Source organism: Notothenia rossii (assembly GCF_949606895.1).
Source record: "Notothenia rossii genome assembly, chromosome: 1".
Lineage (NCBI taxonomy): Eukaryota > Metazoa > Chordata > Actinopteri > Perciformes > Nototheniidae > Notothenia > Notothenia rossii.
The window spans coordinates 83,691,463-83,705,219 of NC_136912.1; the positions used below are offsets into that span (position 1 = coordinate 83,691,463).

The 13,757-nt window shown below is 38.2% G+C and overlaps 1 protein-coding gene across 4 annotated transcripts; it reads right to left on the bottom strand.

The window, feature by feature from the left end:
• Positions 1-2,882: 2,882 nt before the first annotated feature.
• On the bottom strand, positions 2,883-13,481 carry LOC307030051 (afadin- and alpha-actinin-binding protein-like). Of its 4 annotated transcripts, none has more exons than XM_079666279.1 (14): positions 13,407-13,481; positions 10,390-10,505; positions 8,778-8,929; positions 8,426-8,629; positions 8,177-8,287; positions 7,325-7,460; positions 7,123-7,198; positions 6,702-6,882; positions 6,295-6,442; positions 5,833-5,960; positions 5,569-5,742; positions 5,282-5,399; positions 4,850-4,997; positions 2,883-4,756 (listed from the first exon to the last, which is right to left on the bottom strand). In XM_079666279.1, the coding sequence occupies exons 2-14, from the start codon at positions 10,406-10,408 to the stop codon at positions 4,609-4,611; spliced, it is 1,743 nt and encodes a 580-aa protein (XP_079522405.1). In that variant the 5' UTR covers positions 10,409-10,505; positions 13,407-13,481; the 3' UTR covers positions 2,883-4,608. The 4 variants fall into 4 exon arrangements, with proteins under 4 accessions (XP_079522405.1, XP_079522404.1, XP_079522402.1 ...); XM_079666278.1 differs by having other exon boundaries at positions 2,884-4,756; positions 5,833-5,969; positions 8,778-8,926; XM_079666276.1 differs by having other exon boundaries at positions 2,884-4,756; positions 5,833-5,969.
• Positions 13,482-13,757: the final 276 nt, after the last annotated feature.

Here is a 13,757-nt window from a genome sequence, read left to right on the forward strand (position 1 = left end):
CAGACCTGCCATGGCATACAGGGTACAGTGATGAGTAAGTGCTTTACAGTTAGTAAGTCACACGCTTTGACCTCAGGACAGCTCCAAAGTTGCTGGCAGTCAACCTTCCTTTCCTGAACAAATTCCAGTTTGGGTTGGTTCGCTGACCAGTGGTAGCCACCTGAATTGCCCTCTGTTGCTCTTCAGACAATGCCATGCTTGCCACAATTGCCTCAGGTCCCTGATGCCCAACAGATTTGATAATTTCAGGAACAGTAAGTGTTTCCAAGCTGGAGTGTTCCTCTTCTGGCTCGGGGGAGAGAAGCCAAGAAATTCCTGAAAACCTGCCCCCGAGTCTGTCCCTCAGCCAGTCACGATCTTCGGAGGTGGGCTCTCTTGTCAGCGGGTTAAATTAGTTATTGGTTTCAACAGTCACATTAAAACAGTTACTAAATCAGCTTACTATCACCTAAAGAACCTATCTAGGATTAAAAGACTAATGTCACAGCAGGATTTGGAAAAACATGTCCATGCTTTTATCTTCAGTACACTGGACTACTGCAATGGTGTCTTCACAGCTCTCATTAAAAAATCTATTAGAAAGCTGCAGCTGATTCAGAACACCGCTGCTCGAGTCCTCACTAACACTAAGAAAGTGGATCACATCGCTCCTGTTCTGAAGTCTTTACACTGGCTTCCTGTGTGTCAAAGAATAGATTTCAAAATACTGCTGCTGTTTATAAAGCACTGAATGGTTTAGGACCAAAATGCATTTCTGACCTCCTGCTAAATGATGAACCATCCAGATCTCTCAGGTTTTCAGGGACTGGTCAGCTTTCTGTCCCCAGAGTCAGAACTAAACATGGTAAAGCAGCGTTCAGTTATTATGCTCCAAATATCTGGAACAAACTCCCAGAAACCTGCAGGTCCGCTGCAACTCTTACTACTTTTAAATCCAGGCTGAAGACTTTTCTTTTTGTCGCTGCTTTTAATTGAACTATTCATATCTTAGACTGCACTGTAACTTGTATCCATGTATTTTTTCTTTTAATGTTTATTTTATTAGCTTTTCTTTTTAATGACTGATTTTAAATGCCATTTTCTTAATTTCTTTCATTTTTTGTAAAGCACTTTGAATTGCCTTGTGTTGAAAAGTTCTATTTAAATAAACTTGCCTTGTCTAATAAAGATTTCATGTGAATAAATTAACTCTAGGTTAACGGTACTCTTGCTATCACTACTCACCGACACTATAAACCTTGTCCCTCATGCTAGCCCTGACAACACCGGTAAGCACACCTTCATCTAGGCTGCACTGTTACGTGTGCTGACTTGTGGTGGTTCTCTCCTCTGTCTACACTCTTCTTGTCATCTTTGTAAAATGATATCAGACTGGTAATTGACACAGCCATGACTTCTAGTTAAATTCAGTGTGGCTAAAATGAAAAGCTTTGTTAAAATATGCAAGCACGCGAAAGTCAAATTCAGCTTTATTGTCAAAAATTCTACATGTGTTATACATCCAGAAATATCGAAATATCGTTTCCCAGTGTGACATGTATACATAAAACAAAACAAAAAGGACCTAGATAAACGTGGTATACATTAAACAAAACAAAAAGGGCCTAGATAACCGGGGTATACAGTTTAAAATGTTAATATATTTAATTTAAAGTGTTCAAAGTGCAGTTTCAGTGCAAGTCAGTTGAAACGATCTTAAGTTGGCGTGACGTTGAAGTCGTGCGACCCTGCTGCTGTACTGGCTTGTAGTTCGTTTATAGCATAACGTTAGCATTTCGCTTTTGGCGACTAGATTTATGATTCAGAAATTATAAAAGTAGGGTTGTGTTAAATATGTTCTTTATTCTCGCGTCCAGGAGAGAAGCTTTAAAATGAGACTAAATGGAGTCTCTGAAAAGATTCAAATGGGATACTTTAATTAAAAAAGGCGCGGTAGTGTTACAGACAGAATATTGTTCCGGCAGAAAACAGCTGTGATCTGGCTCTCCTGAGCAAGAAGAGAAGAGCCCGGATCGCTCCTCCGGCGCTCTTATATATCCTCTGCCGGCTCCTCCCCGCCAGCCGGCTCACCTCGTCTCCAATGTCCGTTATTGCATTTCAACAGAGGATAGGTTCTTTTCACATTCAATATATGCTTAACACGCAGTTTCTCCTCATATTCTCTTTCATCACTTTTCATTTAACACATTCTAAACGCTGTAATCAATACTCTAAACAATACTTCTCGGCTCGTTTGGTTTCCGGTCATTCCGGATGTTGTCACATGCTACTCTCGTCTGTAAACAATAATGTATTCAAATAAACTGTACTTTCATTTAATATTCAACATGGTAGTACCTCGACATCTATAGTTGTAGTGTTAAATCCGTAGGTTTCGATTTGCACCACTCCATATCATTTCGCTACTCAATTCACCTCTTTAGGAAATCGTATATTAGCCACATGCTAAATGCTAACCGTAGATGAAGGATTTTCAGAATAAAAGCTTAACTGCTTGTGCACAAGAATTTCTGGTTTTTCAGTATAAAAGAGCGTTTAAACTGACGGTATGTTTAAGCTACATTATACCATCAAAACATTGATTTTAATTTCTAACAGTTGACATGTGGAGATTATCCGGCTGAACAAAACGTGATCCCTCTCTTAAATGTGTGTCAACCACAGACCTTATTTCGAGCTATTTTCCAAAATTCTATGGAGAATTTGCATTGTTTTTTCAAGAAGGAACCGGAAGAAGTTTACTTCCGGGTTTTACGAGGCGTCACTGCGGTTAAGTGACTCATTGTTAGGTGTTCCTTATTGAACTTGCGCTAAAGCTTTCATTACCTAACAGACTGCGCACATTCAAGTGGATGAAACCCAACCCAGACCTAGCTTTAAAATCAGCAGGAGAAGCGATCTGACTACTACTACTGGGCGGACCAGGGTTAGGTTTTACATTTCCTGACAGTAATAACAACAACTAAAAACAGGCATATTTTCCTCTAAAACGACCCACATACATTGTCATCTAGTTTAGAATCACCGGAAAAGTCTGCGAGAGTGTGATTAGAGCTAAGAAGCAGTCCTGAAGAACCATCATCGCAGGCAAACAAAAAAGACAAACATATTTTGTCGAACTGATTGCCTGGCTGTGACAAGGTAACCGGTAATTGTTTGTGTACTCCCGATCCTTTGCAGGGGATGCTCACCGCGGACGGCAGAACAGACATGAATCTAGTAGACTTCTCAGGATGACTAGAAATCTTCTCACCGTCCAAGAGAGCCAAAAGGCACAGCAGAGCCACGATAGTGGCCATTTCCCCAGGCCAGCACAGCATCCACGATATTCCCTTCCTGTTATGAAGTGAAGCGGCGTCACTCACCGAGCCCGGGGCACTGGAGGTGGGAGGCCCGGAGATGCAGGACAATAAGACAGAAGCTCTTCTTCTGCGGGCTGTGGAGGTTCAACAAGGACTCCAGGATACTCTGTAACTTCCTCACTGGCTGCATTATTTTAATATCAAGCCGTTACATATCCACTGTGTATAATATTTCATTTTTTTACATTTTGTTTTATCCAATTATTTTTACCTGTACAGTAGATAGTTTACTTAATGCATTTTACTTGCACCATTTCCTCACTTTTCATTGCCAACAACAAAGCTGTAGCTATTCTGCAAATGACAACAAAGCCTTCGAATCTTGCAAAATGTGAGGGAGTAGCCTACTTGAAACTGGTAAACTTTTTTATTATACAAATAATGAACATTTTAAACTTTGATAACCACTGCCGGAACAGGCAGTAATAATTGGCTTGGTAGAGGTGAACCAGTTTTTTGTATTCCATAGAGACAAATACATGTAAAACCACAAGAAAATCGTGTTTGAATGATATATAATAAGGACTTTAAGAATATAAGATTGTCGAGATAGAATAACTCATCTCACATTAGGATAGTAGGAATTGTTCACATCTCTTAATGTTAGGCTGATCGAAATAAAAACACAAGTTGAATTCAATTGTGAGAATAATTTATATTGTCCTATATAAGATTCCTGATTTTAATATAATGCATTTAGTTATTTATCTGAAGTTGATAACATTTTCTATATCAAACTATTGAAAAATACTTCTTATTGCATTCAGTAAAAGAGCAGCATTAACTCTTAATTCTAAAAAATTGTGCCAGGTAATAAGTTAAACATGATAAGAACAAATATTTCAAAGTTGTGGGAGCAACATGTAGATTAGTTAAGGTGCAAAAGCAACCATTAACATAGACCAAGCAAATCACAATACAGGGACAAATTATGTTTTGGAAAATAATACTTGTCTCAGACTTAGATTCTAGATATAACAGCCAAACAATAAATAAATAAATACATATGTCACAAATGTAAAAAACTACAACATAAAAAGTCAGAATAGTCAAAAATATGTCACACTGAACACCAGCAGCTAACCAGAACTCTTGTTTGGCTACAACCATTAACGGCTATTTTTCAGATATTGTTCCTTTTTACCGTCTTTCTTCAAGTGTTTGGCCTTACAGTTCAGGTTTATTTTTAAAATACCACAAACTAACCACAATCAATGGACATGAACAATATTCAAAGTGTCTGGCTTCATATAGAGCTGGTCTTTTCCTTTGGGAGTGAATGGCTGTACTGGTCTTCACTGTCGTTCCACTGTTTGCACTGAACTGGGATATTTCCATTAAAAGAGATTTGTGATTCTTCAACGTGCTCAACCTTTCTCTTTGGTTTGGTTGATCTAGAAATACAAACATGTTAGTTAGGGAGACACAGTAGCTGCATTAATGTAGATACATTATGCAATAATAATGTACAAATTAAGACATTGTACCTGTTGTCCGGCATAAGGCAAAGTGTCCGATGCAAGTCTTCTGTTGGTGTGGGTGTGAGTTGGACACATCTGGGTATGGGGGAGGTTGCGCCAGACCTGCATTTGATTAGATTTTCTGGATCTGTCTCTGCACTCGCCTCTGTTTTAGCTGCAAAGATAGGATGAACCTTATCAATCACTGTCAGAGAAGTCCCTTATTGATAGTTATTTTAAAAAATAGAAGAAAAAAATTTAAGTGATTTAGTTGATTACATTTGCATTATAGTTGTGGTATAAAGAAATGAAATGGGCACATTGTTGAATTGACTGATAAACTATACACTATCCTAAATAATATCTTTTAATTCAGTTTTATAATTACAATTAACAGTCAACTTGAAAATGCTAATATCAAATTGGAAAAGGATTAAAAAAGAATGACAAATCCCTCACCAATTGAAAAGGCACTCTTAGATTTTGACATCTGGGGTTTCTTTGAGTCAGCAAATGGACTCAAGCTTAAAAACTGGTGTTTGAGCCACAGTGCCCGGTCGTCCTCAAAGTCCTTTCTCTGCAAAGTAAATCAGATACAAATCACTTCAAAGACACATATTACACTTAAAAAGGAGCACACAGATATAAACCAGTCATTGTTCACTCTGCTAATTTACAGAGTAAAATGTGCTGTGTTTCCAAAATGTCAGACCAATTTTTGGGAAAAATATAATGTATTTCATTACCTCATGGCTAAGTCTGATAGCTGCTTCAGTGAAGTTCCTCCTTTCTCTCTCAAATATATTTCTTTGTTCCTCAAGGGTCTTCCATTCCTCTCTGAAGCGCTCTTTCTCCTGCAGCATGAAGCAGTCGCTCAGCTGGGAGGCTGTCTCATCGTCACACGGAGAGCTCAACTGCTGCTGCAAGAATAAAAACGCACTCTTAGCTAGAATTTATAAACTCACCAGAGATCTTAATGTGTAAAATGTCATGGCAAATGTCAGTTTTACCTGCAGGAGATGCTGTTGTGTTTGAATTAAGTCTTTGCACTGCTGGATCTCCAGCTTCAGTCTGTCCATCTCGTCCTCATGAGTCTCTCGGGCGACAGCATCAGAGTTTGTGTTCTCGTCCATCTGAGCTAAAGATGCTAAATAAACAACCCAGGAAATATAATTAAGTTTACATCCATGTTCTATGTATTGTTTTTAAAGGACAGGAAGCAAGGATATTGACTAATGCCATTGGAAAATCCATGTAATTATGTTGCTTTCATACAAATTCATATTCTTTGGCTTCATTATATAATGTCAGCCTGCTTCTGTAGCTATGTCAGTTTATCTTAGGTTGAACAAGGTTTCTACAAACACTATCTTTCAGAAGAATCCAAATTGTCTGGAATCCTTACATGATACAAAGTTAAATTCCTTCATGTATCAGGGTCAGACAGGGTAAGTATGCTGCATGAACACTACCTTGGCTGTCCAATCTTTCAACGTGGCTCTTAAGTCTCCTCCACTGGAGGCGAATACTGTTGGTCAGCTTTTCCCGGGCTTGATCACAGTATAGCTCTACACTTTCTTTACTGGAATCAAACACTTCCTCTTCCTCCTCTGCATCAACCTGTAATGTAATGATTTATTATTATTATTATTTAGTTTGCCTTGTTGTTGATGTAGAATAGATATGTTTCAAACACTTGATTTAAAACTATTGTAAATTAAGAATGTAGAGTCTGCAGTAGGTTTTGTATGGTGTTGTTGTACTGTACCGTGTACTAGGATATTGAATAACCTATATTCTATTGTATTTGTTGTATATTCAGTGATGTATAAATTATATATTATTATTAGTATTATTATTATGAAAAACAACCTCCTACCTGTTTGCCGGCATCTTGATGTTTGTCCCCTCTCAGAGCGGTTTTTCTTGAACTCAGAATGGACACCATGTCTTTTTTCATTTGCTGCAACACTTTCTTCAACTCTGCATTTTCTAGCAGCAGCTCCCTTTGTCGGGTGTCATAGTTGCCCAGTAGAGTCTTATACATCTCCCCCTCATGCCTTGGGAGGACGAAGATAATCATCTGTGTTCATTTGTCTGTTCCAATTTCATATACATAACACATCTACACGGAAAATCACTTAAAACTACTGTGACATTCAGCCACCCTGTTAGAAACCTTTGGTCCTAAAATAAATCTGTGTCACACATTTGTTTCTTCACATTTTTACGCAAATGTGTCTTTAGAGACAAGGAAATGTAAAATGACTGGACAACAAAGTCAGTAGAAGAGAACCTACTTGGCTTCTGTCTTTACAGTTTTCCAAAGGCTTCTCTTCCCATCAGCTCTTCCAATGCTGTTTAATACATCAATGGCTGCTAGCAAAAAGGGAAAAGAAAGCTACATTTAAAAGTGCATGTGCATTTTAATCTTGTATATATAAAAATGGTGTTTGATTTTAAAATGTTAAAGGTTGGGGCTGAGCATGTTGTCCCTTATACCTTGTTTCTTCTCCTTTTTGTCAGCCAGAAGTTGATTCAAGCGCTCCTTCAGTTTGTTGAATTCTCTCTCCTTCCTTTTCATCTCATGGTTGTACTGGCTGGCTCGGCTTGCAATTATGTTTTGAAGTTTTTGCACCTGACAGGAGGAAATAAAAACGAATGTTTATCAACCTCAAGTATTTTGTTAAAGGAGGATAAAAGCGTAATTAAGGAGCACTATTGGAGTGACTTTGATGGTTATTGGACTCAGGATTCATTCATTTGGATTCCCGCTGTATGAAGAAATTAAAGGACGGCGCAAGTGGAAACAATTCACAAAGGCATTAAACTGTTTAAAACACATGCTCAAAGTAAGCCGGACTTTGCCGATGTGTTTATGTGGATTCAAAAGTCGTAAATAATCTACAAAATGGAGGAGACCAATCTGATCGGAGAAACTGTGACAAATAATCTAATTCAAACCGGCATGGACAATGACTGTGTTTTAAAAATGCGCTTATCCAGAAAAGCCTGGTTTGGACACTTTACGGGCAGAAGACACATTTCTATTAAAGAAAGAATTATACATTTCTGTGTTTTTATGCCTTTATTAGCTACTAACTTGAATTGTTATTCAAATTAATTAATCAATTATTTTTTATATTTTATTGTAATGCAGAGACAAGGCTTTTAGTGACCATGTATTGCTTTACATTAAAATTTGTAAAAAAAAAAATATTATAAAAAAAAAAAAAAAGTCTAAATATGATATTTGGCCTCAAATCATCTGAGGCCTGGCGCACCCCCTGCGATCTTTGGCGCCCCCCCAGGTTGGGAACCACTGGTCTAAGGCAGTAAGTCTAATAAAAGTACCTCTTCTTTTTCAGTTTTTAGGCTGTTTTGCAAAGTCTTCACTTTCAGCTGCAGCTGCCGTTCTCTCTCAAGGAGTCCTGTGTTTTCTCTTTTGGACAGTTCGAGCTGCTCCTATTGTACCAGAACAACATATACATTTATATAAGAGCTATTATTCAATGTTGATAAGAAAATATTGACGTTCTTAGTTTTAGTTAAACATTTGTCTTGTTATCTATATTTGTATTTGGAAAAAATATGTATATGTACCTTTAGATGGGTGCTGGATAGCTGCAAGAATTCCACATTACTGCTGATCTTAAGCTGCTCCACCTCCATGTTTTCCAAGGTCCGGAGGCCCCTGTGGTGCAACTGAATCAGGTCATACATGCAGTTTAGCACAGGGACGACCTTCATCTCTGAGCTACCGCTCGCCTCCGTCCAAAGTGGTGGGAGGCCAAGAGACGACACCTCCTGTATAAGGGGGAATACAGGAAGAAAAGGATGTGGAGGACAATCAACACGTCAAGTCAAGATCACAGCAGTCATGTTGTACGAGCCTTTAACTACAAGCATGTACGTATCAATAAATCAAAGAATTTGAGAACTTGATGTTACTTACCTGATTGATGTGAGATAGACATTCCTGCACATTGTGCTCGGTGCAGAAGTCACTGAGCATGTAGTTTCTGTGCAGTGGCAGCGATGATTGGCTAAACTGTCTCAAGGGAGATGGTCTACATTCAACGGAGCTGCTGCGAATGTCCTTGACTTCTGGAGGAAGAAAATAGTCACAGTATGGCTTTCTGCTAATGTAACAAGAAAAGAGAACCCCTTCATACACATAATAACAACTGAGATTATTTTTGCAACAAAAACCAAGAGTAATCTTCACCGTTCATGTGTGGGTTTTAGTTTAACCTGTTCCCAACTCACTAGATTTGATACACAAGATAGAGAAAGTATAACATAACCTGTACAATGCTCGTAATGGCAGAACACTGCAGTACTGTACTTCAGTTCATCTATCTCAGTGGTTCTCAAAGTGGGGGGATGCGAGAGACCAGGAGGAAAAATGGTTATAAAAAAAAGAAAAATAATCATAATTTGAAAGATTATTGATTCGAAAATAATACTATGCAGTACAGTACTATTACGTCTGGGTCTCTGTGTTTCATTAAAGCTCGGCTCTGTGTGTGCGTGTGGAACGAGCCATTTTGTGTGCCCGAGCGAGAGAGAGAGAGAGAGAGACAGAGGGAGAGTGCACCGGTACCGGAGATCGTTGTTGTTAGCTTCTGGTGCTAGCGAGCTACGCTAACGGATATAAGGAGTTTTTTCAACAACAAAGTGGAGGAGAGTCCTCTCCTGTCAGACTGAGAGACTCAGTGAGCTAAAGGACTCTCTCAGTGTTATCTCAGTGGGTCTCAAATGTTTTGGTCACCATTAATGTAAACAATTATTTCCGAGGCACACGTTTATATGATCATAATAGTTATACAAAAATAAGAGAATAAATGAAAAACAGGTATAAAATACTATATGACAGTAAAACAAGAATAAAGTTTAAAAGGGTGATTTGTAAAATATCCATAAAGAAAAAGAAAATCCTTTTACAGTTCTGTTTCATATGGGTGTTGAGAGATATATCCATATATCTCTTCATTGTGCACCAGATTGATGCATTTAACTTCAATATTTAAAAATAAATCTTCCCGGGGGAGCTTGCCCCCGGACCCCCCTATGTGAGGTCCAGACACACCACCTATAAAAATAACACTTTACCCCTGCTTACAGATATATGCCGTGAGCTGATTATTGAGCCTTCATTGTAACCGTCGCGGATACACTGTGTATTTGCGTGGGGAATGTTGCAGTAGAAAATTCAACTGTAGCGCCCAGTACATTAATGGGAAACCCTAAATGTTTGAGCACCCTCTATGAAACGTCAACCTACCCCACAGCACCCCCAAAAGAAATCTCTGGCGCCACCACTGAGCCTGACTATTTGTGTTGGGGGGGCCCGACTTTTTTTTTTCTCCAAAGAGGGGGCCTGACAGAAAAAGTTTGAGAACCACTGATCTAACTGAAGATGATGACACAGTCACATTACAAAAATAATAGGTCCATTGTGAGAAATGTAAAGGTGATAATAAATATTATGGAGTACAATAGCATTTATCTCATTTACAGAGTGTCATTCACAGATCTAAAAATATGTCAATATCTATACTCACCCAAGGAGGACTCCGGCATTGTTGCAGTGCAGCCTTTGAGCTACGTGTGTGGATCGTCTACCATATGTGCAAACTGACAATGCCTGGAATAAAATCCACTTATGCAGTCAGTGCTCCTGAAATAGACAGTCAGATTAGCAGTGCTCATTCAACACAGTCTGGATTACAAAGTAATGGAAGTGAACTAGTAGTGATGACGGGTGGAAACACGCAGCAGCCTTGATGAGAGAGTGTAAGCACAGCAGATTCATGCGAGCTAATTCTTCTATCTATCATAAGCAATGGTGATTGCATAGTGTACTGACAGCCATCCAATGTTTTTAAATCAAAATGTTTACATTTTTCTTTATAGAATGTCTTTGACAAAGCTCATTATGATGATGACATCGCCGTATTACACTGTTGTCATTGCAGGAATATTTAACAGGTTACAGCCTTGGACCAGGCTGGCATCTTATCTCAATGCTCTTATACTGTAGTCAGCCGATCAGACTAATCCCAGACACACACAGTATGTGGAGCTGTCTAGAAACCACACAATAAGAAACATTTTTATTCCTGTATGATCAATGCCTATGTGCTCCAGAAATAGACATGTAGCTATCACTCACAATTAATATTATATATACACTTTACAGTATGACTTGATCCTTTGATATCAAAGGATACTATCAAATAATGAGCAGAAACTAAGTTTAGAAATATATAACTTGCTTTATGAAGAACATTTTGTAAATGTAATGTGTTATATATTTCATTTACAAAAAGGCTATGAGTCAGTTTTATCTCAAGAGATCTACCCTTTGGTTTTAGGTGATACTTATTCAGCATGACGAGACAGATGGCAAGCCTACAGTCAAAGGGCTTAACAGGCATATGCTGCTTAGACTGACTACTCAACAAGTGTTAACCCTTAGATCATTAGTTAAACTTATTTCCAGTATAGAGAGGTGAAGTCTCGCCCCTCTACTTCCGACCCAGGGGACCTTATTTCGGAAAAATTATGTATTGAAGTCAATGGGGAGAGAAAACGTATCTTTCGATCCCATTTGAATTGTGCCATGAATTACACAGAGGATGTTTGTCAATCTTAAAAAATAATTTCCACGTCAAAAAAGTCACAGTTTGTCGTAAAACTGTTGAAATATAAGACTATGAAAAATACGTAACTAGAAAGACTACAAATCCCAGTAAGTGATGTCATAACTGATGTCATAATTGTTTTCCTCCGCTAAATATAAGAGATAGCTGAGATAAGATAACTTTGACAAGATGCCTGTGTGCTTAGTACCAGGTTTTAATCATAGCAGCAATGGGTCTTGATCGTTCTTTCACTTCCCGTCTGATGAAAGGACCAGGAGTGGCTGGATCAAGTTAGCTACCTAGCTAGTGGCAAGCACGTTAGTTAGCATTACAACCTTAGCCTTGTCATTTATATTAGCCTTAACAGGAAGTACCATTAAGTAACCCAAAATGTTAAACAGTAAGAGTAGTAGTCATATTTCGTGAACCCTTTGAAGAGTACTGTCACAACGGTGTGATCATTCTAATACACCGTTTAAGCCCGGATGCCCCCGAGGGAGACAGGCTAACGCTACATTGACATCGGCGATCTTTTCTACTTCATGTTATCTGCACAAATGGTTAACATTGAACATTAAAAAGATCAGGCAGTTCAGGGAGAATCAAAGGAAGGAAGGCTGGCAGGCAGCTTTGCATGACATTCTTCTGGACGTGTTTCATTCTGGTGATTTGTGGTGATTTATAAATAAAACTTGATTTGATTTGATTTGATTTGATAGTGAGAGGGTAGTCAATACCTTTTTGGCAAGATAGTAATGACGGCCATCTTGGTGACGTGTGTTGTAGTGCGAGACCAGATATGTAGCTCATTGAGCGTTTCACACAAAAAAATGTGTTACTTCACAGTTTTAAGACACTTTTTTTTTTTTTTTTTTTGAAAAAAAAAACATTTGTTTAAATTGACAAACATCATATGTGTAATTCGTGGCACAATTCAAACGGGATCGAAAGATAATCTTTCTCTCGCCATTGACTTCAATACATAATTTTACCGAAGTAAGGTCCCATATGATGGAGGTCCACCGGAAAGGGAGGGACTTCGCCTCTCTATAACATTTCCAAAGGTTTGTGGTCCTTATGGGCCATGTATGATGTGCTTTTATTTGTATGTGCATTTCAGACGATAATGGCACTTTGTAAAGTTGCACACAACAGTTCACTTGCATTCTCTTTTGGTTTGGTACACAATATAAAACAAGAACCATGTTTTTAGTTGAGTACTGTAGATGAGTTGAGGAGTAGGCTACAGTGTGCAGATGCTGGTTTGTAGTGTGGTAGTGTATTTTACATGCAGGGTGAGCAGGCTGTTTCTTGTGTATTGTCTATTAATCATGATACCTTCAAATCATTAAAGTAAGACTTATGACTTGGCCATGTATTAGACTACATTGATTTTTTGTTCGGTGTACTTTATAAACCGGCATTTATTTAAGTATCCTACGTTTGTAAAGTGTCACACATTTGTACTCAAATAAACATTTCATGGTTTATGGCAGGCCAGAAAAGGCTGTAAAAACACTCATCAGAGAGAATAAACTAAGTCATCCTACCTTACTTTTAACAGTTAAGTTTGCAAAACATGCTATTTTTGTCACATAATTTAAGTAAAATATTTCCTGGAAGCTAAAAACAAAACCCAGGAATAGCCTTGTAAGAATGTAAGTAAGTCTGTTTAGTTAATGTCGTTAATGACAATGTGTAACCTTAATGCATGATCAGCACACCGTTCACTCAACAGATCATGTTTTGGTTTAAATCAAAATAAAGCAAAACAAACATTAAGCTGTTCCTTTACAGTACACAGCAGTCGGTCAAAGTTAACTACCATCTGAGTGACCGAAAACAACCTGACATTGAAACAAGCTCACTAGTTACAAAAGTAGATATTCAAAATGTTAATAAGAAGAGAATACAAAAATGTTTCGATTACATACTTAACGTTGCAGTTTTATGCGTTCCCCCCAAATGTCTGCTCCTAGCTTCCCGATCCAGCAGCTCCTGAAGCCATGTCGGTCCGAATGACAGTCCACTCCAGTGCACGCAAACCGAACAGCACGCTAATTGGCTGGTTCGTTGTCTAGCAACGGTACACGGCTCAATATGATTGGCTCTTGCCTGTATAAGGTATTTCTAGTGTTTTGAAGTGCAATTCTTTTTTATTAACCGTTTTAATGATGACTTAAGCTTAGTATTAAAACAGTCGAATAAACACAATTATGACCTTGGGTGACTTTAATGCAATTTTGACAATGAATATAAAAAACAATACAATAAAATTGCTTATT